At 45.3% G+C, this 22,958-nt stretch overlaps 1 protein-coding gene across 2 annotated transcripts in view; it reads right to left on the reverse strand.

Annotated features, from left to right (window-relative positions):
• Positions 1-22,958, reverse strand: part of ASMTL (acetylserotonin O-methyltransferase like) — a 140,313-nt gene that overhangs the window by 45,009 nt on the left and 72,346 nt on the right. Inside the window, exons 3-4 of one of the 2 annotated variants that reach the window (XM_075335460.1) lie at positions 18,334-18,465; positions 3,742-3,789 (exon numbers count right to left, since the gene is read on the reverse strand). In XM_075335460.1, coding sequence (XP_075191575.1) covers positions 3,742-3,789; positions 18,334-18,465 — 180 coding nt within the window. The remainder of the gene's footprint in view (positions 1-3,741; positions 3,790-18,333; positions 18,466-22,958) is intronic. The other variant, XM_075335461.1, reaches the window with a different exon arrangement.

Raw genomic sequence — 22,958 nt, forward strand, 5'->3', positions numbered from 1 at the left:
GTGAGCTCACCAGCAACCAGTGACCAGCCACACGTGTAGAGAGCAGGGAGCAGCGCACACTGAGCACTGGCTCCTTGCTCTCCTAGTTACAGCACACATCGGGTTAATTAACCCGATGTGTCCTGCAGCTACATGTGCACAGAGCAGGAGCCGGCACTGACAGTGAGAGCGGTGGAGGCTGGTAACAAAGGTAAATATCGGGTAACCAAGGACAGGGCTTCTTGGTTACCCGATGTTTACATTGGTTACCAGCCTCCACAGAAGCCGGCTCCTGCTGCCTGCACATTTAGTTGTTGCTGTCTCGCTGTCACACACAGCGATCTGTGCTTCACAGCGGGAGAGCAACAACTAAAAAATGGCCCAGGACATTCAGCAACAACCAACGACCTCACAGCAGGAGCCGGGTTGTTGCTGGATGTCACACACAGCAACATCGCTAGCAACGTCACAAAAGTTGTTCGTTAGCAGCGATGTTGCTAGCGATGTTGCTTAGTGTGACGGGGCCTTTAGTTTAGAAGGCCAAAATCTGCTGACAGGTTCCATTTAATCAGCAGTAGATTATCACTGCAGGACTACTTGGCATGCTGTCATGTAATCCAGCATATTCATGAGCTCTGTAATAATGGCTAGATCTGCAGCAGAGAAGAAACAAACAGTATTTGGGTCTTTTTGCAATCAACGTTGCAAGAACTTTAGCCAAATAGTTTGAAGGTAAGACTAATTGACAGAGTCTCCGGCTTAGGCTAGGTTCACATTTCCGTCAATTTGTATCAGTCAAATCCGCGGCTTTGGTAAACAACGGCATCCGTTTGGCAGATTCCGTTGTTCCCATATACTTGTAGAAGCTGCGAATTGTGACTGATAATGCTGCGTTGCATCCTCCGCCCGACTGATCAGTCGTGGAACTTTTTTGAGCAGCGGAATCCTTTTGATTCCGCTGCGCATGCTCTCTCTCGGCGGCCGAGCGATCAGCTGATCGCTCTCATTAGCCGGCCGCCGGGAGATCTTTGTTCGCTCTCATTAGCCGGCCGCCGGCTTTTGAGAGTGATCAGCTGATCGTTCTCTCTCTCACGTTTTACAATGGAATCCGACAATAAGTTCTTATTCTTGTCATCCGTTGTACAACGCATCAGTCACAAGCGTCAAGCAACGCATGTGACTGATGAAAAACAACGGAAATGTGAACATAGCCTTAAAGAAGCACGCCCAGAAAATTTAATTTTACATGACCTTCTGCAAAATAGGAATTTGGTGTAGTATTTGTGTATTAAAATATTTACCGATCACAGTCAGTCAGATGAGCCGACTAGCTAATGTGATGTAAACTAATGTGTGTAAACCGGAGGTCACGTTCACATTGTAACTATGATATCTTATTCAGTCTCAAAGATTGACAATGGGAGAGCAGCTACAATTTCACATAAAACATGCAGTGTGAGCCAGCAAAGCTGAAGAGCAGCCACATGGACCAGAGGAAGTCTGGAGGGGTGCGGAGATGGACGGGGAACATGGCCATCAGCAAGTATTCTAATGCACTTATACATTTAGAAAGGAAGGAAATAAAACAGCTGGGAGAGCTCCTTTAAAAAGGTGGGAGGAGATTGATACGGGTGACATCTTATCTCCAGATACACTAAATGAAAAAAGTATTGTGTCATCTACACATTACACTACAGGAGCTTTTTGACCTCCCATTCTGAAGCCATAGGCATTTACATGGCATTGGTCGTCTCTATGCAGGTGAAACACCTTTTCCTCTTCTGGGAAGGCTTTCTACAAGATGTCGGAGTGTTTCTAAGGGAATTTTTGCCAATTCATCCAGCAGAGCGGTTGTTAGGTCAGAGATTGATGTTGCATGAGGGGGACAGGCTCTCAATCTCCTTTTTAATTCAGCCTAAAGGTGTTCAAAGAGGTTGTGGTCAGATCTATGTCCGGGCCAGACCAGTTCTTCCGTAATAAAATTACCCATCCATGGCATGGTGGATCTTTGCCGTTACAGCCTTTCCCCAACATCTCCCAACAAAGTAAGAAGCACACAATTTTCCAAATTGTCTTGAAGCATTACAATTCCCCTTCAATGGAGCAGGAGTAGGGGGGGCCCAGGCCAACGTACCTCCACCTAACTTTACATTTTGGACTATGCAGTCAGGTAGGAATCGTTCTATTGGCGTTCACCAAATCAAACTCCTCCATAAGAGATTCAGACATAGAAGCAATGTTCAGCACTCCACAGAACAAATTTCCTCTACTGCAGAGTCCAGTGTCGGCATAAGTTATATGACTCCAGCTTGTCATTGTGCTGGGTGATGTACAGCTTGCATGGGACTATTCATCCAAGAAAACCTATACAATGGGCAGTTATGCGGATGTTAATATCAGAGGAAGTTTGGAGATTCGCAGTTATTGAGTCAACAAAACTCTGATGAATTTTATGCACCATTTGCCTCAGCGCTCTGCAGTCCTGCTCTGTAACTATGTGGAAAACTTGCAAAAAAGTGTGATTGCACAAGAGTTTTGGGGATATTTTATTTACCATGTTCACTATATGGTAAAACTGATATGTCGGTGTGATGCCTCATGTCGGTACGAGTTTGTGGATACCAAACATGTATAGGTTTACTTTTATCTAAGGAGTTAAAAAAAAAATTCAGATGTTTTTCAAAAAAAGTGGCGCACATTTTGCACCATTTTCATGACCCGTAGTGTTCTCATTTTTCGAGATGTGGGGCTCAGTAATGGCTTTTTTGCGACTTGAGCTAATGTGGTTAATGGTAACATTTTTGTGCAGATACTACGTTTTGATCTCCTGTTATTGCAAAAACGTTATGTTGGCGGCTCAAATTTTTTGCCGCTACGCCGTTTACTGATCAGGTTAACTGATTTTATATTTTCATAGATCGAGCATTTCTGAATACGGCGATACCAAATGTGTATTGTTTTTTTAACGATTTAAATTTCAAATCGGGAGAATGGGGGGTGTATTGACCTTTTAGGGTTTTTTTTTTTTTATATACACACACACACACACACACACACACACACACACACCACTAGTTCCCCTAGGCCCTAGGGGATTATAAGGATCAGTAGTTCAGTAGTCTGATCGCAGATACATTTCTGCTGATCAGAGCTGGGTTCTTGTTACAGCCGCTGGTCTCTCGGCTGCAACAGGAACTACATCATGATATAGACAGGAATCACCACATGACCCTGTGCTTACCATGACAACCATCGGCTTCTCGTGAACGCATTACTGGATCTCCGATGGCAGCAGGGAAAGGCACGTTCACCACTGCGGCGATTTAAGTCGCGCAGTCACATTTTGACAGAGCCATTTATGGGGTTAACAGGCATGGGTGGATCGCCAATCAATCTGCGCCTGCGAGAAACATGTCTGCGGTTCAAATCAGCAGACATGTGCGGGGATTACCACCAGCTCACCGCAGCAGTCGGCGGTGATCACTTCTTCATGATTTAGGACATACCGTTACATCCTAGGTCGTGAAGGGGTTAAACGCCGGGGGGCCATGGGACTGAATGAAAAACCTGAATTCATTGATTAAGAGGTGTCCCCAATACCTTTGTCCATATGAACATGACAGGAGATTCTTACTGAATAAATCGAGAAATATAGACTAATACCAAAACGGTCCTTGTGAATATCACAAGTAATGTTCCTTAGGATATAAATACATGGTAATTAGTATGCCCACAGTTTACACTTACTTCTGCCATACTTACCACTATTGTGTCTGCTCCAATGACGATATCAGGAGTTTTCAAGTGCTTCTAAGGACGAAAGTAAAATGTTTTTTAAACTAACTTCTGCTAAGTCCTCACAGTTTAGAGAAAGATATGTATTTTTCTTAAAAATATAATTTTTTAATAATATGAAATAGTAAAGGATCACCAATGTCTACAACAGAGTACAACAAAGCTCAAATGAATCATTCCACTATATTGGACTTTTATTGATTACTAGAAGGTGGCCCGATTCTACGCATCGGGTATTCTAGAATTTACGTATTGTGTAGTTCATGTATGATTTTTGAGTATATATATATATATATATATATATATATATATATATATATATATATATATATATATATATATATATATATATATATATATATATATATATATATATATATATATATATATATATATATATTGTGAGGTATCAACCGGCTGTATTACAAAGGGCCGGTATGTTTTGCAGAAGCGTGGGTGCTCTGCAATGTGAAGCTGGCTGGGACCTGTGGTTCCACAGGATTGCATTACATGCAGAGCCATGGAAGGGTGTGTGATGCTGATTACACACTCCTTCCCACCTGTGGGTGTGGCTCCAGGGGTTAAAGCAATCCTGTCTCTGAACCTGGGAGAAGTGTGTCTAGGGCAGTCTAGAGAGAGACTGGCTCTAGACGTCCAGTGTGTGGACTGGAAACAAGCGAGAGCAGAGCCAGGAGCTTTGGGTGTATCAGCCTGTGTGGAGGCTGAACACAAGGCTCTGATATTGAGTCTGAGGTGAGTGCAGCCAGGCCAGGGCTGTAGGGCCGAATCTCTCCAGGAGGAGAGACAGACAGGGGTCTGCAGAGGGCACTGGGTGCTGGAAGGAACCTTGGCTAGAGTTGTACGCTGGCAGGAGCCAGAGAGTGGGGAAGTTGCTAAACTTCCATTATGCACTTATTGTTTATGTTTGAGGGCAGTTTATGCTGAGTGTTTTTAAATAAACTGCCAGAATTTCTATGAAGAGACTGTGTACGTGTGTTGCTGAAGCTACCTCACACCGCTGCAAGCGAGTGAAACCCCCACGTTGCAGGGCGCAACGTTACAATATATATATATATAATATATATATATATATATATATATATATATATATATATATATATATGAGATGTTGTTGTGTGTAGTTACCAAGTGTTTGTGTAGGGTGCTGTACATGTTCTGGGTGTTGTCTGGGTGTGGCGGGGGGGTGAGAGCGGTGTTGTATGTGTGTTGCGTTGTTTGTGGAGCGCTGTGTGTCTGTAGCGTTGTGTGTGTGTTGCGCGGTTTGTGTAGGTGTGGTGTGTTTTGGGGGGGAGGTATGTTTTGTGCAATGTGTGTGTTGTGCGGTATGTGCGTATATTTATGTATGCCGCGGTGTTTGGGTGTTGGGTGTTGGGTGTGTGCGGCGTTGTCTGTGTGTGTGGGTGTCTATGCATGGCGGTGTTTGTGGTTCCCAGTGTGTGTGTGGTGTGTTATGGGGAGATAAGGTATGCAACACCAGTGACTATGTAAGGGGAATACATGAAATAGCAGAAACTGCTGTGTGAATACTGACTTGAAAAATCCAATAGCTACATGTAAGAGTGAAAAATGGAATCTGCATTACTGCCATGAACATATGAATAAAGAGAAATTTAGCTACTGAATTGATCAATGCAATAGAGCCCCAACACTACGCCAAAGTATTTCTCTACGTTGGGGTCCCTAGCTTGTGTGTGTCCTCTCATGCAGTTAAAAAACTTACCGTGTATGGGAAGCTGAGACCCAGGCTATATATGCGTATGATATGGATTGGCAATAGGTGTGTGGGGAGGGTTCACAAACGAAAAAAACTACTAACATGTAGCTTACATGTAGCTATTGGATTTTTCAAGTCAGTATTCACACAGCAGTTTCTGCTATTTCATGTATTCCCCTTACATAGTCACTGGTGTTGCATACCTTATCTCCCCATAGTGATGTTTTTTTAGGTTTTTGCACCCAGTTCAGACTTAGAATGGTGTTCCAAACGTTATTTGTTATTGTTAGTAGTTTTTTTCGTTTGTGAACCCTCCCCACACACCTATTGCCAATCCATATCATACGCATATATAGCCTGGGTCTCAGCTTCCCATACACGGTAAGTTTTTTTAACTGCATGAGAGGACACACACAAGCTAGGGACCCCAACGTAGAGAAATACTTTGGCGTAGTGTTGGGGCTCTATTGCATTGATCAATTCAGTAGCTAAATTTCTCTTGATTCATATGTTCATGGCAGTAATGCAGATTCCATTTTTCACACTTTCACTCTTACATGTAGCTATTGGATTTTTCAAGTCAGTATTCACACAGCAGTTTCTGCTATTTCATGTATTCCCCTTACATAGTCACTGGTGTTGCATACCTTATCTCCCCATAGTGATGTTTTTTTAGGTTTTTGCACCCAGTTCAGACTTAGAATGGTGTTCCAAACGTTATTTGTTATTGTGTGTGGTGTGTTGTCTGTGTGTGTTGGGGGGAGGTGTGCACCTCCCATCGTGCTCCATCCCCCATGCTGTGCACCCCCCATCGTGCCCCATCCCCCATGCTGCCCATCCCCCATCGTGTTCCATCCCCTATGCTGCGCATTCCCCATCGTGCTCTATCCCCGATGCTGCGCACCCCCATCGTGCTCCATCCCCCATGCTGCGCACTCCCCATCGTGCTCCATCCTCCATGCTGCGCACCCCCATCGAGCTCCATCCTCCATGCTGCGCACTCCCCATCGTGCTCCATCCCCCATGCTAGAATAGTTCTCCTATTATACTCAGAGAGGAATATAATAGGAGGACTATAATAGGAGGAGTAGTCCTGGGGAGAGAGGAGTATAATGCCGGCTCCCTGCACATGTGTACCGGGAGCCGGTGTACGCTGGTAACTATGATACACATCGGGTAACTAAGGGACCTTAGTTACCCGATGTGTATAATGGTTACCAGCGTTCACCGGCTCCGTCAAGATCCCAGCAGCGCAAGGTTATGTCTGGAGCTGCTGGGATCATGACGGAGCCGGTGTACACTGGTAACTATGATACACATCGGGTAATTAAGGGACCTTAGTTACCCGATGTGTATAATGGTTACCAGCATTCACCGGCTCCGTCACGATCCCAGCAGCGCAAGGTTATGTCTGGCGATGCGTGCGGAGGTCCGGGGCGAGTGGCCAATCCATGGGGAGGGCGGGGCCAGGCCGAGGTGAGCGACCAATCCGTGGGGGGGGGCGGAGCCGAGGCGAGCGGCCAATCCGTGCGGGGGGGCGGGGCCATGGCGAGCCCAGCGGCCAATCAGCTTTGTGTCACCGTAAGGACACAATTTTGGAGCAAGACAGACAGACAGACAGAGGCAATTATATATATAGATTCAATATAATATGGAGAATAAATGCTTTTTTATTTCAAAGCTGTTGTACAGCTTCCTAATGATACACCAGGACTTTTAGCTTTAATTTAGTAAACAGTCTGTTTTTTAATCTCAGTCAAAGAGGTGACTATACTGAATGAGTGGTTCCTAGAAGCATAAACTGTTCGCTGAGATCCCACTTTAAGAACTCACCACTGAGCATAGGAAGTTAGAATGCCGCTTCATTCTAGGTATATGGGATGGATGGAGGTAGCCAGGCAATGTACCTAAACGTCTCCATCAACAGCTGCTACATTCAAACAGGGGTTTGAATGTAGCAGCATCTTGAGATCGGTGGACATCCCAGTGATGAGACCAGAAGCAGACATACTACCTATCCAGTACATCAATGATATGTTTTGATCCAAGGAACACATGATTGATAGGACATGCAACTACAAATTGCATTAAATGGAATTTGTTTACATCAGTCTTCTGCAGCACACCACTCCCATGCCTCCCAGCTTCCTCCTTACAGGGGAGTAGGGTGTTCCTGCTTAACGAATTTGTCCAACCATGAACACAAACATTTTTTTAAGCTAATCTATATTGTATTGTCATCTAAAACATTTTTTTTTTGTTTCTAGCTTGTGTTCCTCTTGAATTAATCACTTTATTTACCTGCAGCTCAAGCAAACTTGACATCTTCCTTTGCTTGACTGCTGAACTTCACAGTCAGAGCTGGCCCCGCCCGGCCTCACTCTCCAGCCTCGCCCTCTGCACACTCTTTGGCTGTCAGTAATCTGCCCAGCAGTGACCTGTCATCACTCCAGCATTGGAAATAAACAGTCCCTGAGCGAAACCCAATTGAGCATCTCTGTAGAGACCTGAAAATGGCTGTCCACCAACGTTCACCATCAAACCTGAGAGAACTGGAGATGAACTGCAAAGAAGAATGGCAGAGGATCCCCAAATCCAGGTGTGAAAAACTTGTTGCATCATTCCCAAGAAGAATCATGGCTGTACTAGCTCAAAAGGGTGCTTCTACTCAATACTGAGCAAAGGGTCTGAATACTTATGACCATGGGATATTTCAGTTTTTCTTGTTTAATAAATTTGCAAAAATGTCTACATTTGTTTTTTTTTGTCAAGATGGGGTGCAGAGTGTACCTTAATGAGAAAAAAAATGAACTTTTTTTAATTAACCAAATGGCTGCAATAAAACAAAGATTGAATAATTTAACAGGGGTCTGAATACTTTCCATACCCACTGTATTTCTATACAGCAGACAAACTCAGGTCTGGAGACCACCGGGAGGTTGGAGCAATTCGGTGTGATTCTCGGACGAGTCATAAGGCCGTGAGACTTTGCCCTTACTGGTGGGAAGGTGTATGCTAGATTGAAAGTGCATTTGTTCTAGAAAACGTCAAACAACTGAGGATATTCTCTCCAATTTAGAAAAAAAAAACTTCACCTTTCTGTTTTGCCTGTTCACAAAAAATGTCTATCTCCAGTAATCCCCATATGTCCACAATCTAATTGAAGATGTATTGGCTTAAGACCCAGTCTCCCTGCTTTTGCCGATTGTGGCTTAACAAGTCCACCTAGTAGTTTTCTTTTATATATAATGCTGTCAAGGCAAGATGATAATTCTCCAGTGTCCAAAATATTCGGCCCATCACCACCATCAAGGCCCTGGACCGAGTCCTTTCTTGAGGATTTAGATAGGCCACCATTACTCAATTGTCCGATGACCCTCCAAGGAGGATAAATTCTTTTAAAGGCATATACTACTGCTAGTAACTCCTTCATGTTCGAAGAAGCTGCTTTTTAGTCTCAGGACCATATTTCCAAGTATAGGTGATCCCAACCATTGGGACTCGCATCAGTAGTAACTACCCTTGATATCGCATTTATTCAGGGTACCCCTCTGGCTAGATTTTCCATATCCAACCACCAAAAAAGGGACCCGATTGTTAATGGAAGGGGAGCAGCAGCCTGGACAGCAGCAGGAGCATCAGTGTGAACAGAAGCACAAACAGTGGCAACAGCAGAGGCCCGAGCAGGTGATTCACCAGCCTCACCAGTGGCAACGTGGGAATGGTAGTGGTGATCACTTCAGTGGAAAGTGACAGCAGAACCAGCCAGCAGAGCCACAGCTCCAATAAGTTGGATCCCAACAAAAAAGAAATCCACAGTCTCCAGGGACAACCTATCAAGTGACAGGATTCCTCCTCCCTAATCTGGTATCCTGGATAGCATCTGAGTGGTAAATGATTAAATGATCTTTGTGACAGTTCACTTTATAATAGGGTCTTCTCTCGTCTTTTTTTTTTTCTTTTTAACATGGAAAAACCAAGGAAATGAGTTTCGAAGTCTAAACACATTCAATGTGCCTTCTGTAAAGAAGGATTGACCAATGCCTGGCCTAACAAAACTTTTATCAATCTTGTTTTGAACAAATCCTGTGTGATGATCCCCTTAACTTTGCCTCAGATTTCACATCAATCATTAGGGCAGAGGTTAAGAACTCCCTAAAATCCCTGTCTCATGTTGGAGAAGGGTTAGGAAAACTAGATAGAAGATCATCCCCCTCAGTTGGGCGAGCCTGTCCTTAAATCCCTCCATTTCTCTCTTCTCGGATAGTGATATGGGGGACGTTATTTTTTTCCTGTAGATTATTCGGACGGGCTAGTTAAGGCAATTGGACCTACAGTGGGTATGGCTGAGGATCCAGTCAGGATATCATATTTGGGGGCCTAGAACAGAAGAAACGTTGGACCTTACAGGTCAATGAATGGATTCAGGCCCTGATCAGAAGAGAATGGAAGAAACCTGAAAAGATTGGGTTCTTTTCGTCTTTCATTAAAAGAAAATGCCTGTTTGATGAAGGCTTAACATCTTCCTCTATTAAAGCCCCAAAATTAGACATAACCATCTCTAAAGCATCAAAATATTCCCCTTACCCTTTGAGGATATGGGGATGCTTAAGGATCACCTGGACAACAAGGCAGACAACGTCCTTAAGGGCACTTGGGAATGTTTGGCATGTGCTCTGAAGCCAGCCGTGTTGGCAGTCTGTCGGCCAGATCACTTATAGTTTGGTTAGATCATGTGGAGGGCTAGCTGAAGAATATGGTTGCTAAAGACAATATTATGGCCACAATTCCATTGATATGGAGGAGCAGCAGCATTTTTATTTGACGCTTCCGCAGATTTGGCAAGACTAGCAGTTAGATCAGCAGCACTTTCTAATGCAGATAGTAGATCTCTTTGGTTACAGCGCTGGCTGGGGATTAAGCAAGCTAAATCAAAACTATACTCTATCCCAAGTGAGGGAGAGTTTCTATTCTTGCCAGTCTTGAATGATATTTTGGAAAAGGCTGCAAAAACACAACATAAAAAAAAAAAAAAAAAAAAAAAAAAAAAGAAGGGTTTCTAAACTTTTTTGTTTCCATCTTTCAGAAGAGGCGAAGGTATAACCAGAGAATACCCCAAAGACATCAGGATAGATGGAGTAGCCGGAGGAAAATGGAGCAGAGGCTATATGTTCAGGGGTCCTTCAACACCAGGAGAACAGAGTAAATTTGCTTCAAAGAATATCAAAATTTATTAGCAAGTTATTACACATACAATATTACGTAAGATAAAACAGGCACGAGAGGAAAAGATGATATAAAAGGCAATAACACCTGGGGGCTGCACAACCGTCACTGAGAAAAAATCAAATCTCTATCCACCAGGCCAAATGTATCTATCAAGGCAAGAAAAAGAGCCCCAGTGGGCTCATTTATCAAAGGCACAGCCCAATTTTTATTTGATGATTACCCAGGCCCAAGTGGAGGATAAAAAAGTAGGCAATAGGCAAGCAGTAGTTGTGCTAGAGGAACACATGCATCAGGCGGCCCCTATTAAGTAAGTAGACCCATGAGGGTTCAGTGTACAAACAATAAGCCGGGACAAGCTGAATGCATGTGGACCCAGTCCACCAATACCGCTAACCTGCAAAGGCCAAAGGACGTGCAGCCGACCAAGGGTGACAGGGAGGGTAAAACCCCCAGTACAAACTCCAACGTACGTTTCACGATGGTGAAGTATTCGCTTCGTCAGGGAGTGGGTACATAGCACAGAAGGGCTGCTATAAATAGCCCTAAACACAGCTGGGACACCGCACTGATAAGTCTCGGCGCGTGCGCACATCGCGCCATACAGACCCAGCACCTCCCACCGGCCGTCACGATCCGGCGCATGCGCGGGAGCGGGGACGCGTCTCCATAGCTCCCGCGCATGCGCCCCGATCCTAAGGATGAGGAGGATCTGCTCCTCGGATGCTAAGTTCGAGGAGCAGGCCGCTGACCTAATGTCTCGCTTTCGTGAGAGGGGTTATAGCAACCACAGTATAAAACGTGGGTACCTCAGGGCTAAGAACACCTCTCGCTCCCAGATCCTTCTTTCTAGACAAAGAACCCACTCCCTGACGAAGCGAATACTTCACCATCGTGAAACGTACGTTGGAGTTTGTACTGGGGGTTTTACCCTCCCTGTCACCCTTGGTCGGCTGCACGTCCTTTGGCCTTTGCAGGTTAGCGGTATTGGTGGACTGGGTCCACATGCATTCAGCTTGTCCCGGCTTATTGTTTGTACACTGAACCCTCATGGGTCTACTTACTTAATAGGGGCCGCCTGATGCATGTGTTCCTCTAGCACAACTACTGCTTGCCTATTGCCTACTTTTTTATCCTCCACTTGGGCCTGGGTAATCATCAAATAAAAATTGGGCTGTGCCTTTGATAAATGAGCCCACTGGGGCTCTTTTTCTTGCCTTGATAGATACATTTGGCCTGGTGGATAGAGATTTGATTTTTTCTTAGTGACGGTTGTGCAGCCCCCCAGGTGTTATTGCCTTTTATATCATCTTTTCCTCTCGTGCCTGTTTTATCTTACGTAATATTGTATGTGTAATAACTTGCTAATAAATTTTGATATTCTTTGAAGCAAATTTACTCTGTTCTCCTGGTGTTGATGTGCTCTTAAGAGTAGCTCTGAAGTGGTGTGGTGATTGTGTATGACCCACCCCATTTCTTTTGTCCGTATGGATCTTTGTAATCTAATCATATTCTCTGTGGTTTCCACAGTTTTTGTCCTTATTACTATGGATTTTAGGGCCCGCGATGATGCCTGGCTCTCTCAACTGAATATGGCACTTGAAGCGACTGGCAATATGGGTGACGAGGTTTCCGGTGATGTTGATACAAGAGAGGCGGTTTCCCGATACAGGGAACTTTTAAGACGTAGAACCAAGACGTGGTGGAACAGGGCGTTCCTGGATAAATATATATCGAAACATCTAATCCCTAGGGGTCTTCGAATACAAGTGTTCCCCTCTTTTCCCGTTGAAAATGACTCTTTTAGAGCCAAGTGGGAGGAGCTGTCTAATGCTTGCTCGAGGGGCCATTTGCAGCTTCTTAGTGAATTTAATTCTTCATCCATTAATGAGATGGAAAAGGAAATGGAGCAACTTCTCCAACTTATCAGGTCAAAATTAACTACAGAAGCATTAGCTAAATTTAATAATGACATTGATGCAGAACTTGGCAAATTGGAGAAGGAGTTACAATCATTCAAGCTCAAAAAGTTTCAAAGAGATGTACGTGACCAGCAACTTAATCAGGTCTATAGATGGCAGCAACCCTCTTTTAGATCTCGATCTAAATATCGATCAAAGTCTGGATCACGTTCTCGTTCAACTTCTATAGCATCCGGTCTCTCCGCTGATGAAGGTGGATCCTCTGGGCGTTCTAATTCAAATACAATATCTGACCCAATACCATCTGGCGTGATAACAAGATTGAAGTCCTCCATGCATGCCCCACACAAAACATCTAAAAAGGTCAGCAGGGCATTGCAAGTTATTAACCTTTCTACACATATACTGTCAGAGGCTCAGGTTGAGGTCCTCTCTATGGGCCTCTCTTTCTCCCCGACTAATTCTTTTGATTTTTTTACAGCTATGAAGGATCTATTTCTGTTTTCTCGTAAGTTGGTTCTAAAGAAACTTCACAGTCGTGATGTGCCAACTTTCGATTTGGATAGTCGGGCAGAGAGAGAGGCTCTAGCAGTTCTGGAGGAGCTTCAATCCGAACAACAACCCTCTGACAGTATTGGTAGGTTTCCATCTTGTATCATGCCTAGGTCAGTTAAGTTTCCCCCCTTGTCATTGTGTCCCTCTGTTGATATTTTTACTAAATTAGTTGTAGATGACTTTTCGCACTTGTCATCTAGACGGCATAATGATAACCTCACTTGTCAACAGAGGTCGGCCCTCAAACAATTGGAAGCATGGAGGGACGTACTTTTTAAACCTGCTGACAAGGGGGGAAACATTGTAATATGGCCCATTATGAAATATGAGAAAGAGGCCTTTCGCCAGCTGAGGGACAAGGATACCTATCAAAAGCTTGATTTCAATCCCATTAATTCCTTTTCCAGAGATCTTCTGTTGATCCTTGAGCAGGCTTTTGATAGCGGGCTTATTACTAAGAAGGTTTTGGAAGGACTTTTAGTCAAATTCCCCAAGGTGCCCACGTTTTATCTGCTCCCCAAGATTCATAAAGATGCCGTCAGTCCGCCGGGCCGTCCGATTGTGTCTGGTTTGGAGGGAATGTGTGACCCGGTGTGTAAATTTATTGATTACTACCTTAAACCCCTGGTCGAGACACTTCCCTCCTACCTCAAGGACACAACGGACGTGCTCAACAGGATTGACGGTATCTTTATAGAAGCGGACATGTTAATAGTCACGGCGGATGTTGAATCATTATACACCTGCATCCGCCATGAGGACGGGTTGGCGGCAGTCCGCTTCTTCCTCGGGACCTCCGGTCGGGACAGCGAGATGTGTGATTTGATACTCCAGCTGCTCCACTTTATCCTTACCCATAATTTTTTTACTTTTAAGAACTCCTTTTACCTACAGAAGCGCGGCACTGCAATGGGCGCGGCCTGTGCACCCTCGTATGCTAATCTCTTCCTGGGCTTCTGGGAGAGAATGATTTTTGGCGACGAGGGTGACGTGGCCGTGTCCCATGTGCAGTGCTGGCTGAGGTATATTGATGATTTGTTGTTTTTTTGGAGGGGTACGGTGGAGCAGCTGGACCTATTTATGGGCAGACTTGGCATGAATCCTTTTAACATCAAATTGACTTATAAATACAACACCAAGCGCATTGACTTTTTAGACATACTTATTGATGTTGATGATAGAAATTTGATCCAAACTGATGTATTTCGTAAGTCAACATCTGTCAATGCGCTGATTCATGCCTCGTCTGCTCATCACACATCTACAATTCGTTCTGTCCCTACCGGACAGTTCCTAAGGATGAGGAGGATCTGCTCCTCGGATGCTAAGTTCGAGGAGCAGGCCGCTGACCTAATGTCTCGCTTTCGTGAGAGGGGTTATAGCAACCGCAGTATAAAACGTGGGTACCTCAGGGCTAAGAACACCTCTCGTTCCCAGCTCCTTCTTTCTAGACAAAAATCTCCTCAGGATTTTTCCAGTGTGAGATTTATCACCACCTATAATAGTGAATGGCAGCATATGAGGGCCATCCTTAATCGACACTGGCCTATCCTGAGGACTGATCCTGCTTTCCGGGATTCATCATTTGATTATCCCCTGATGACTGCCAGAAGGTCTTTCAATTTAAGGGATAAGCTTGTTCAGAGCCATTATGTTCCGCCTCCGTCTGGTTTTCTCGGCTCTACCCAACCTCGAGTCGGTTGCTTCCCTTGTGGCCACTGCCTAGCTTGCCGCAATGTCTCGCGCAGTTTCGTGTTTACATCTGCTGATGGGAAACGCGAGTTTCACATCAGAGACTTCATTTCTTGTGGTACATCCAATGTGATTTACTACGCGGTTTGCGGGTGCTCACTAATTTATATTGGGTTGACATCCCGTGAGCTCCGCATCCGCGTAAGGGAACATGTGCGAGACATTGCGGCGGCTCGGACAGTTGATGATCTTGCCACTCTGAAGACGCTGCCGCACCATTTCAAATCACACCATGGCTGTGATCCTAAATCCTTATCGGTTCGCGGCATTGAAGTTATTCACAGTGGCATCCGTGGTGGCAACATTAAGCGGAAGCTGACCCAGCGTGAGACTAGATGGATGGTGACTCTTGGAACAGTCGCCCCATCTGGTCTCAATCAGGCTTTGAGCTTTGCCTCTTTTCTTTGACACCACTTTGGGTTTTGCCCCTTTCTTTTTTCTTTTATTTTTTAGGGGTATTTTTATCGTTTCTTTTATATAGTAAATACGGTGGCCTATCATTCTTGTGGCCCAATGTGCTTGTTTTTGTTTGTTATTCATGTTTTAATATTTTCTTTTTTTCTTGTGCTTTCCCCTTTTTTCATCTCGTTTTATTTAGCACAGACTTCTCATCTGGGTCTCTAAACATGAATTGCTTTCGACACATTTCAATTCTACATCTATATACGGACCCCTGGAACCGGATCACGCAGCTGAATCGTTATTTCATTATGATTTTTTTGTATTTACCTATGATTCATGATCTTATTACAGTCTGTGTCCCTGATCCTTCGAGCTCCGTCCCGCACTGATGTGCGCTTGCGCACTTCTCACCGCCAGCCCGGCCTGCCGCGGCCGTCTTTGACTGATCGGGGCGCATGCGCGGGAGCTATGGAGACGCGTCCCCGCTCCCGCGCATGCGCCGGATCGTGACGGCCGGTGGGAGGTGCTGGGTCTGTATGGCGCGATGTGCGCACGCGCCGAGACTTATCAGTGCGGTGTCCCAGCTGTGTTTAGGGCTATTTATAGCAGCCCTTCTGTGCTATGTACCCACTCCCTGACGAAGCGAATACTTCACCATCGTGAAACGTACGTTGGAGTTTGTACTGGGGGTTTTACCCTCCCTGTCACCCTTGGTCGGCTGCACGTCCTTTGGCCTTTGCAGGTTAGCGGTATTGGTGGACTGGGTCCACATGCATTCAGCTTGTCCCGGCTTATTGTTTGTACACTGAACCCTCATGGGTCTACTTACTTAATAGGGGCCGCCTGATGCATGTGTTCCTCTAGCACAACTACTGCTTGCCTATTGCCTACTTTTTTATCCTCCACTTGGGCCTGGGTAATCATCAAATAAAAATTGGGCTGTGCCTTTTGATAAATGAGCCCACTGGGGCTCTTTTTCTTGCCTTGATAGATACATTTGGCCTGGTGGATAGAGATTTGATTTTTTCTTAGTGACGGTTGTGCAGCCCCCAGGTGTTATTGCCTTTTATATCATCTTTTCCTCTCGTGCCTGTTTTATCTTACGTAATATTGTATGTGTAATAACTTAATAAATTTTGATATTCTTTGAAGCAAATTTACTCTGTTCTCCTGGTGTTGATGTGCTCTTAAGAGTAGCTCTGAAGTGGTGTGGTGATTGTGTATGACCCACCCCATTTCTTTTGTCCGTATGGATCTTTGTAATCTAATCTTCAGGGGTCCTGTCTGTGAAAATATTTCTTCACAGAAGCTGTATTTTCACCCTTGTGAGCTCCAGCCTAAAGCTAGAATGTTCCTCCTGAGAGGTTTAATGTTAGGGGGACAGCTGACAGATGATCTAAAAGAAAGTTTTAGATCTAGTAAAAAAGTCCAACTGCTTGGAGGTCCCTGTGGAAGAGGAGGTGAGGGGATTTTAATCCCCTCTTTTTTTTTGATAAAAAGATACCGGAGAGATCATTCAAGATAATAATACAATTGACAGGCCTGGACAAATTCTTAAAGGTCCAGAAATTAAAATTGAGGTTTGAGATCTGTGATAAAGATGCTGTTCCCAGACTGTCACATGGTGGTCCTGGATCTGAAAGATACGTATTATCATGTACCAATACATGTGGAATTCCCTCAGGATAGCCTTAACCATGCTGGACTCCAGAATGCATGAGTGCCGCCTTCCAGAAGTCAAAATAGGAAAAATATAAAGTCAGGTTTCAGAGTCAGTAAAATCTCCCGATATGTCCCTCAGAAGGGCTATGTCACTACTGGGTTACCTGACCTCATACATCCTGGTGGTATTGTGGGCCCAGTTTCATACAAGAGAATTGCTGTGGGACATACTAATGAGCAAGGTTACTTGGAGGGTCATCTGTAAGGGAAGATTACTTTGGGTCCATCTTGCTGAAGTGATTAGGCTACAGCGAAAAAACAGCTTTGTTGGTGGTCTAACCGCATTCCTAAATATGGGACCTGCCACACACAGCCCTACCCTCCGAATCAGCCTGCTCTGATCCCACGCCAGGTCAACGATGTCTCCAGAGTGCTAGTCATCAGGGCACGCACATATGCAGTCCTGGGACCCACTGTAAACAGCTGGCCATTAGGAATGCAGCAGCTGCCAGCACTCACATACCAGTGAAGCCCCCTGGACACACTGTGGCATTTCCAGGACTACTGCACTGGCCGCAGCATGGATGGCGCTACTGCCTGCATCAACCGTTCAGGCCAGGATGAGGTCTCTTTTGTTATATATTGCTGTCTTCCCTTGTCAAGGATTAGAAACCAACTGGTACATGGGAGAGGTACGGCCTTTTTATCCTGCAGGTTACCGGTCCCTGAAGGGTGGATACCTCTCTCCATGGTGCTGTCATGGGTGAATGTTACAAGAAAAGATAAAAAAAAAAAAAAAAAAAAAAAAAAACCACACAAAACATATACATAAATACATACATACATACATACATATGTCACCATGTTTGGGCTCCACATTTGACGCATATACTGGAAAATTCTCCTGATGTCTTGCCCAGAGGATTATTTGCCTGCAATACCCTTGTCTCAATTGTACTGAAAGGTAGTTTGATTTCAATCAATGTCAAACATATGCTATTACAGGGGCATATATTCTGTGGTACGCTTCATGTGGTTCTGCCAAATGCAGAGCTCAGACATAGCAACTACCTAACTCAAGCTGCTAAAGCTGGTGGTAGAGCTGCAAAGAGCTTCTCCACTGCATTCTATGCAAGGTACATGATGGGCAACTTCTCCATTCTAACTTTGTAGTGGTTTTATTAAAATCCCTTGGTGGCCATCACCAGCATTACATGTTTCATGTGAAAATCTGCCATAGAATTCCAACTGTGATTCAATCAGCGATAGCCAGTAAATAAAAAAATACATAAAGTTCAGACTGACCACGTGCATTCTCCGGGCCACTTCCAAGGCCTTTTGTTTAGCGGTTTCAACTGCATATTCATATGGAGCAGAAAACGAGGATTTATCTAGAGTCTCTTTGAACCAAGAAGGAACCACTTCAAAACGAAGGCCCTGCAAAATAAAAGGAAATTCACAGTTTGAACACATGCGTTTCAACTATTTAGACTTTAGAGTTATATTTAATGGACATCTTTACATTGCTTTTTTTACACCACAATGCCTCTTGGTGGTGTTTGCTCCCACCATTACCAGGTAAGCCCATTTTTTTACAGAGCTGATCCAATGTGGTGCAAAGACCAGCACAAATTTTGCACAACTGCGTTGCGCAACAATATTGCAACTATTGAAGGTGTGAAAAAAAAAAAAACTTTGATGAATCAGCTCCATGATTTTTATGAGACTGGACACCCATGTTCAATGCTTTTATTAGAGTTGAAGTGAATTACTTGAAGAAAAAAAATAGAAGAATAACATTATATATATATATATATATATATATATATATATATATATATATATATATATATATATATATATATATATATATATATATATATATATAATATATATAATATATATATATATATAATATATATATATATATATATATAATATATATATATATATATATATATATATAACATACAGTTAGGTCCAGAAATATTTGGACAGTGACACAATTTTCGCGAGTTGGGCTCTGCATGCCACCACATTGGATTTTAAATGAAATCTCTACAACAGAATTCAAGTGCAGATTGTAACGTTTAATTTGAAGGTTTGAACAAAAATATCTGATAGAAATTGTAGGAATTGTACACATTTCTTTACAAACACTCCACATTTTAGGAGGTCGAAAGTAATTGGACAAATAAACCAAACCCAAACAAAATATTTTTATTTTCAATATTTTGTTGCGAATCCTTTGGAGGCAATCACTGCCTTAAGTCTGGAACCCATGGACATCACCAAACGCTGGGTTTCCTCCTTCTTAATGCTTTGCCAGGCCTTTACAGCCGCAGCCTTCAGGTCTTGCTTGTTTGTGGGTCTTTCCGTCTTAAGTCTGGATTTGAGCAAGTGAAATGCATGCTCAATTGGGTTAAGATCTGGTGATTGACTTGGCCATTGCAGAATGTTCCACTTTTTTGCACTCATGAACTCCTGGGCAGCTTTGGCTGTATGCTTGGGGTCATTGTCCATCTGTACTATGAAGCGCCGTCCGATCCACTTTGCGGCATTTGGCTGAATCTGGGCTGAAAGTATATCCCGGTACACTTCAGAATTCATCCGGCTATTCTTGTCTGCTGTTATGTCATCAATAAACACAAGTGACCCAGTGCCATTGAAAGCCATGCATGCCCATGCCATCACGTTGCCTCCACCATGTTTTACAGAGGATGTGGTGTGCCTTGGATCATTTGCCGTTCCCTTTCTTCTCCAAACTTTTTTCTTCCCATCATTCTGGTACAGGTTGATCTTGGTCTCATCTGTCCATAGAATACTTTTCCAGAACTGAGCTGGCTTCATGAGGTGTTTTTCAGCAAATTTAACTCTGGCCTGTATTTTTGGAATTGATGAATGGTTTGCATCTAGATGTGAACCCTTTGTATTTACTTTCATGGAGTCTTCTCTTTACTGTTGACTTAGAGACAGATACACCTACTTCACTGAGAGTGTTCTGGACTTCAGTTGATGTTGTGAACGGGTTCTTCTTCACCAAAGAAAGTATGTGGCGATCATCCACCACTGTTGTCATCCGTGGACGCCCAGGCCTTTTTGAGTTCCCAAGCTCACCAGTCAATTCCTTTTTTCTCAGAATGTACCCGACTGTTCATTTTGCTACTCCAAGCATGTCTGCTATCTCTCTGATGGATTTTTTTCTTTTTTTTCAGCCTCAGGATGTTCTGCTTCACCTCAATTGAGAGTTCCTTAGACCGCATGTTGTCTGGTCACAGCAACAGCTTCCAAATGCAAAACCACACACCTGTAATCAACCCCAGACCTTGTAACTACTTCATTGATTACAGGTTAACGAGGGAGACACCTTCAGAGTTAATTGCAGCCCTTAGGGTCCCTTGTCCAATTACTTTTGGTCCCTTGAAAAAGAGGAGGCTATGCATTACAGAGCTATGATTCCTAAACCCTTTCTCCAATTTGGATGTGTAAACTCTCATATTGCAGCTGGGAGTGTGCACTTTCAGCCCATATTATATATATATATAATTGTATTTCTGAACATGTTTTTGTAAACAGCTAAAATAACAAAACTTGTGTCACTGTCCAAATATTTCTGGACCTAACTGTAATATATATATATATATATAGATAGAGATGTTGTTGTGTGTAGTTACCAAGTGTTTGTGTAGGCGCTGTACATGTTCTGGGTGTTGTCTGGGTGTGGCGGGGGGTGAGAGCGGTGTTGTATGTGTGTTGCGTGTGTTGCGTTGTTTGTGGAGCGCTGTGTGTCTGTAGCGTTGTGTGTGTGTGTGTGTTGCGCGGTTTGTGTGTGTGTGGTGTGTTTTGGGGGGAGGTATGTTTTGTGCAATGTGTGTGTTGTGCGGTATGTGCGTATATTTGTGTGTGCCGCGGTGTTTGTGTGTTGGGTGTTGTGTGTGTGCAGCGTTGTCTGTGTGTGTGGGTGTCTGTAGGGCAGTTGTTTGTGGTTCCCAGTGTGTGTGTGTGTGTGTGTGTGTGTGTGTGTGTGTGTGTGTGTGTGTGTGTGTGTGTGTGTGTGTGTGCGCGCATCAGCCTCTCTTCTCTCAGCCTACCTCTCCCAGCCTCCCTCCTCCCAGCCTCCCTCAGCATCAGCCTCCCTCTCCCAGCCTCCCCAAGCATCAGCCTCCACCAGCATCAGCCTCTCTCCTTCCAGCCTCCCCCAGCATCAGCCTCCGCCAGCATCAGCCTCTCTCCTTCCAGCCTCCTCCAGCATCAGCCTCCCTCTCCCAGCCTTCCCCAGGATCAGCCTCTCTCCTCCCAGCCTCCGTCCTCCCAGCCTTCCCCAGCATCATCTTTCCCCTCCCAGCCTCCCTCAGCATCAGCCTTCCCCAGCATCAGCCTCTCTCCTCCCAGCCTCAGCCTCTCTCCTTCCAGCCTCCCCCAGCATCAGCCTCTCTCCTTCCAGCTTCCCTCAGCATCAGCCTCCCCTTCCCAGCCTTCCCCAGGATCAGCCTCTCTCCTCCCAGCCTCCTTCCTCCCAGCCTCCCCCTCCCAGCCTCCCTCAGCATCAGCCTTCCGCTCCCAGTCTCCCCCAGCATCAGCCTCCCCATGCATCAGCCTCCACCAGCATCAGCCTCTCTCCTTCCAGCCTCCCCCAGCATCAGCCTCCCCTTCCCAGCCTTCCCCAGGATCAGCCTCTCTCCTCCCAGCCTCCTTCCTCCCAGCCTCCCCCTCCCAGCCTCCCTCAGCATCAGCCTTCCGCTCCCAGTCTCCCCCAGCATCAGCCTCCCCAAGCATCAGCCTCCACCAGCATCAGCCTCTCTCCTTCCAGCCTCCCCCAGCATCAGCCTCTCTCCTTCCAGCCTCCCTCAGCATCAGCCTCCCGTTCCCAGCCTTCCCCAGGATCAGCCTCTCTCCTCCCAGCCTCCTTCCTCCCAGCCTCCCTCAGCATTAGCCTTCCCCTCCCAGTCTCCCCAGCATCAGCCTCCCCAAGCATCAGCCTCCACCAGCATTAGCCTCCACCAGCATTAGCCTCTCTCCTTCCAGCCTCCCCCAGCATCAGCCTCCCCAAGCATCAGCCTCCACCAGCATCAGCCTCCCTCGTCCCAGCCTCCCCCTCCCAGCCTCCCCCAGCATCAGCCTCTCTCCTCCCAGCCTTCCCCATGATCAGCCTCTCTGCTCCCAGCCTCCTCCAGCACGCCGTGCTCCTCTGCCGACACTCACACACCCGATCGCATCCACTCACACACACCCGATCGCATCCACTCACACACACCCGATCGCATCCACTCACACACACCCGATCGCATCCACTCACACACACCCGATTGCATCCACTCACACACACCCGATTGCATCCACTCACACACACAGACACTGACGATATCGCACATACGCGCTTATACTCACAACATCCGGAGGTACCACATGCTTCTGGCCATGTGATCCTCCCGCAGGTCCTGGAAGCTAACAGCACAGTACCGCCGCCGAGAAGCAAGCGATATCCCAGGATGTTGTGAGTATGTGGATGCGATGTGATGTGTATGTGAGAGTGAGTGTGATCTGATTTGTGTGTGTGTATGTGTGTGCTGTTATGTGTGTGTGCTGTTATGTGTCTGTATTTTCCGCCGCTGCAGGACCTTGATGTGTGGATGCGATGTGATGTGTGTGTGAGGTGTGTGTGAGAGTGAGTGTGAGCCGGTGTACACTGGTAACTATGATACACATCGGGTAACTAAGGGACCTTAGTTACCCGATGTGTATAATGGTTACCAGCTTTCACGGCCTCCGTCAAGATCCCAGCATCGCAAGGTTATGTCTGGCGCTGCCGGGATCCTGACGGAGCCGGTGTAGAAGCAAGCGATATCCCAGGATGTTGTGATGTGTGAGGTGTGTGTGAGAGTGAGTGTGATCTGATGTGTGTGTGTACTCACCTGGGAGTCGCGGCTCCG

The sequence above is a fragment of the Anomaloglossus baeobatrachus genome, chromosome 2 (assembly GCF_048569485.1).
Source record: "Anomaloglossus baeobatrachus isolate aAnoBae1 chromosome 2, aAnoBae1.hap1, whole genome shotgun sequence".
Taxonomy (NCBI): Eukaryota; Metazoa; Chordata; class Amphibia; order Anura; family Aromobatidae; genus Anomaloglossus; species Anomaloglossus baeobatrachus.